The following is a 4880-nucleotide window of genomic DNA, read 5'->3' on the forward strand; positions in this document are numbered from 1 at the left end:
TAGGTAAGTAACTATACTCTATATTTACAAAACATATGTGTGTGATGTTTCATGACATAATTCACATGGCTGTATAAATATGTAGTATAGTTTTTTTATATGAGAAGCTCCTGGAGATCATCAAATGCAAGATGATCAGAGGATCTCAAACTCAAACCTATTTTTCTTCTGTATTTCTTTATAAAATAGAATAACTCTATTATATAATAATTTATATTGCATTGATATAATATTATAAAAATGATATAATTTTATAATAGAACTTTATTATAGAGTAGAATGTTATATTTTTATTTTAAAAATAGAGTAAAATCATTTTTAGTGACACTTTATTTTTTCTTCTATATATTTTTAAATACAATAGTTTTATTAAGAGTAATCTCTGCTCCAATAGTATTATTTTATAATAAAGTTGTTATGTTACAGTATCATTGAAGTAAAATTTATTATATGTTAAAATTATTTTATTTTAGAAAAAAATATAGAGAAAAAAATAGAGTGATATTGGAAATGGTCTTAGTTGAAATAATAATGAAGGGGATCAGGTTGACAAAAAAAATGAAGGGGGTCTAATTAGTGGTCATGATATGATGGGATTCTAATCAAAAGTGAAAGTGTTCTGTATATCAATACTATACAAAGTTTAGAAAATATCTAAAGTTAAAGAAATGTGTACTACTTAGCACAAGATAAGTAACTAACTAGTATTGTTACAAAAAAGTAACTAAGTAGTATTTGTTACAGGAAAAGTAACTAACTAGTATATACTATATACTGGAGAAGATATAAAATTTATAATATTTTATAAAAAGTTGCAACATATTAATTTTCCCCTTTATTAGTCTTGTGTAGTTTATTAGAAACCAGAAGTAAAATAAACTAAACAACTAACGTTTACAATAAAATAAAAGCAATTGGTATTGCAAATGAATTTTTAATGTGCAATCTTAAATTTTAATTTCACAAAGGAAGCAACTAATTTTCTTCTAGAGAATCGGTTGATATGTTATCTTTCCAAAAAGAAAAAAAAAAGAATCGTTGATATTAGGCCAGGGCAAATAATCCATACCCGATAACCCGTACCGAACCCGCACCGATAAAACCGGGTCGGATCGGGTTCGGATCTTGTCTAAAAACCGATTGGGGCTGATTATTTGGTATAATGGGGTATGGACCGGTTCGGGTTAAATACCAGGATCCATTCGGGTTTTCAGTATATCCGATGTAATAACCCTAAGACTAACTTTACCATTTTCCCTCTTTCGATTCACGATTAGATTTGTAGAATATCCAGAAAATCTCAACTTTCTCTCTAGATAGATCTAAATCTCAACATCCAGAATCATTTCCTAACTCTTATCCTCTCCGAATCTACTCTTTTGCAAGTTCTAAACCCTAGATTATCTTCACTTATATAAGCGTTTGAGATGGAGAGAGTAACCCATCAAAAAGTCTTAATTTCCTTCCTCAAAGACGTCAATAGCACATTCAGAGGTAGTCTTCTTCTTCTTTGTACTTGATTAGTTAGTATTAAGTTGTGTTTTTTCGGGTTCATTTAGCGACCAAAAAAAAAGTTTCTTTGCATTTCAAGACTTTTTTTTATATGCGTTCGTGTCTTGTTTCTTAAGTTCGTGTCTTGTTTCTTAAACTGTCCTACTTGTGTTTATGTATTAGTCAATAAAAGAATTTCTTATGTTTGTTCTTTTCGATGATTGTGAACTTTGGTATTGTCAATAACTGATTTGTTTCTTTACGTGTTGTATACTAAATCATTTGTTGTCAACTTGTTTTAGATTAAAGGTTGTCTTATGTTTGTTCTGTTCTGATAATTGTCAACTTGTTTTTGTATGCTTGTTTTGTTTCAGAAGCTTGGTAGTTTACCGTTTGTTACTTTGAAAATGTTTGGCAATTATATTTTTGGTTTTATTAGAATTTAGAATAATAATACAAGTCGCTTGTATTGGCGTATTGTGTCAGTGCTTCATGTCCTGAGTATTGATTTTTCTTTATTGCTTGCAGATGGATTCATCGTCCTCTAAAAACCCACAAAACAATGGTGCTGACAAAGAACATGAAGTTGAAGTTGAACATGTAGACTGTGAAACCATTGATAGCCGTGGGAAGAGGAAGGAAGCTGACACACCGTGTGGAGAGAGTTCTCGGGCAAATAAGATGCCAAAAGTTATTGTGCCGAGGTCAGGTGTGTGGAAACACTACACCAGAACAAAGGAGAGCCGTGACAAGTGCATTTGTCACTACTGCCAAAAGCTTTTCTCATGCCAGACAAAGTCAGGAACTTCCAATCTCCAGAAGCACCTGCAAATCTGCAGAGAGTACCAAGCTCACGTGATCAGCCAAGGGAAGAATCAAGCTAGGATCGATAATGAAGGCAGTGTGAAATCATCAAAGGTGTCTGAGACGGTTTTCAGAGAAGCCTCAAATGAGTTATTGGTGTTAGCTGAGTTGCCTCTTTCTTTCATAGAAAGTACAGGCTGGAAATACTTCTGCAACAAGGTATAGCGTTGTATATTTGCATTGTTAATGTTTTTGTATATTTCTGAAACTAGTGATATTTGTTTTGCATTTCCATAAAGGTTAACCTTTACAAGCCCCACTCAAGAAGAACTGCTACTAGAGATATTGTGGAGATGTTTGTGAAGAAGAAGGAGGCGTTGAAGAGGTGGTTGTACACTAACCAGCAAAGAGTTTCACTCACCACTGACATTTGGGTTTCTCAGGTGACAGGTAAGGGTTTTTTATTTCTGGAAACTGAAAAACGAAAACATTTGTTTGTCATTCTAACTAGATGTTGTTGTTTTGATGGCAGGTGCAAGTTACATGGTTGTAACTGCACATTTTGTTGACCCAACATGGCAGTTGAAGAAAATCATTCTTGGATTCAAATTTGTCATGGATCATAAAGGTCAGACAATTTCTACTGTTCTTCTCGAATGCTTAGCTGACTGGGGAATTCAGAAATTGTTTTCTATTACGGTAGACAATGCTACTGCTAATACCTCAGCTATTAGGAGATTCCATAGGCAGTTCAGTGAAGTGTCGCCTGATGCTCTGGTTTTAGATGGTAACTATCTGCATATGAGGTGTTGTGCCCACATTATCAATTTGATAGCTAAGGAGGGTTTAGGTGATTTAGGAGAAAATGTTTTGGCCATCCGGAATGCAGTTCAGTACGTCCGTTCTTCCCCCCATAGGTTGAACGCATTTGAGCAGAAGGTTACTAGCGGGAAGATGACACGAGGTAGCCTGCCTCTAGATGTTAAGACTAGGTGGAATTCAACATTTCTCATGCTGTCTAGAGCTTTACAGTTTAGAGTTGCTTTTGATAAGATGGAAGCAGAGGATAGGTTGTATAATGACTACTTTTTAGAAGTAGAAAATGGGGTTAAGAGGCAAGGACCGCCTGATGTTATTGATTGGAATGCTGTGGAGAAGCTTAAGAGGTTTCTAATCATATTCTACAACAGCACCTTGGTTGTCTCTGCTTCCTCAAAAGTCAACTCCTACAAATGCTATGGGGAGATAGTGACAATTGAGAGGAATCTCACAGCACTGGCTAACAACTTGGACCCAGATTTGAAGCTGAAAGCTGAGGATATGTTGCACAAATTTCTGAAGTATTGGGATGGCATGAAGAATGTGAATAGGATGTTGATCATTGCATCAATAATCGATCCAAGGAAGAAGATGGGTTTCGCCAACTTATGCTTTGAGAAATTGTATGGGAAGGATAGTATCGAGTCCAAAGAGATGAGTGCGTCTGTTCTTGATCTCCTTACAAGCATGTTCCAGGAGTACTCTGGTCGTTTCAGAGTTGCAAGTACTCAATCCTCTCAGACAAAGCAAGCACCATCTGCGAGTGTTCAGGAGGCTCAAGAGCAAATGGAGAGATTGAAGTTGGTCGTTGAAGATTTTGGTTATGAGAGAATGGATTCTGTGTACAAGGAACTTGTGGCTGAAACAGAAAATGAGGCAAGAGATGAGCTGGAAATGTACTTGAAGGAACCTGTTGAGAACCAGAAGCTTATGATGGGATTTGAGTTTGATATTCTCGGTTGGTGGAAGGTGCACAGAATCAAATTCCCAGTCTTGGCAGAGATGGCAAGGGATCTACTTGCGATGCAGGTTTCTTCTGTGGCTTCTGAAAGTGCTTTTAGCACAAGTGGGAGAATTTTAGAACCCTATAGAAGCTGTCTCACTCATTACATGATATAAGTGCTGATGTGTAATGAGCAATGGATGAAAGCTGATATCAAGTTTGCTGAAAAAGTCCAAACTAATGAACAGATTCTAGCTGAAGTTGAAATGCTAGACAAGCTTGAGAAAGGTATGTTTTCTATTTATCTTAGTTGTTTTGACATTTGGTTCGTTTGTTTATGCACTTATGTATTGTATTTTGTGTCTTCTCAGAGTTTGAGAGCGTAAGAATTGAAGATTGAAGACTGTTGCTGAAGTTTGAAGTCTTTTATTTTTATTTTGGTTTTGGTGTTCGCTTTGAGCTTTAGTTCGTATTTTTATTTTGGTTTTGGTGTTCTCTTTGAGCTTTAGTTCGTTTTCAGTTGAAGTGTGTTCTGCTTGGTTTGTTATGAACAAGTTCATTTTATTTTGAAGTTTAATAAAAGCTCTCACGTTTGGAGTATTTGCTTTTCACTATTGCACAATATTTTTATACTTGTTATTTCTTTGTTCACGTTTTGTATGACATAACCATAAAGTTAGTTTTCTCTGTGTACTTTTGTTTTTCATTTGAAACGTTCCTTCGTCGAACGAAGTCACAAAACAGTTAGTTCGGGTAAAATAAAGGAATATGGATAACCGATATCCAGTTTAGATCCGAACCCGAAAATTAAATGGGTTCAACC

General features: G+C 35.2%; 1 protein-coding gene across 1 annotated transcript; it reads left to right on the forward strand.

Annotated features, from left to right (window-relative positions):
• The first annotated feature begins 1096 nt into the window (after nt 1-1096).
• LOC130504080 (zinc finger BED domain-containing protein RICESLEEPER 2-like) lies at nt 1097-4457 on the forward strand. The gene is made up of 6 exons (XM_056998661.1): nt 1097-1494; nt 2020-2514; nt 2595-2745; nt 2828-4143; nt 4252-4345; nt 4429-4457. Exons 2-6 carry the CDS (start codon nt 2020-2022, stop codon nt 4455-4457), a joined length of 2085 nt encoding a protein of 694 aa, XP_056854641.1. The 5' UTR covers nt 1097-1494.
• The last annotated feature ends 423 nt before the right edge of the window (nt 4458-4880 follow it).

Source organism: Raphanus sativus, unplaced genomic scaffold (genome assembly GCF_000801105.2).
Source record: "Raphanus sativus cultivar WK10039 unplaced genomic scaffold, ASM80110v3 Scaffold1347, whole genome shotgun sequence".
In the NCBI taxonomy this organism is placed as follows: Eukaryota; Viridiplantae; Streptophyta; class Magnoliopsida; order Brassicales; family Brassicaceae; genus Raphanus; species Raphanus sativus.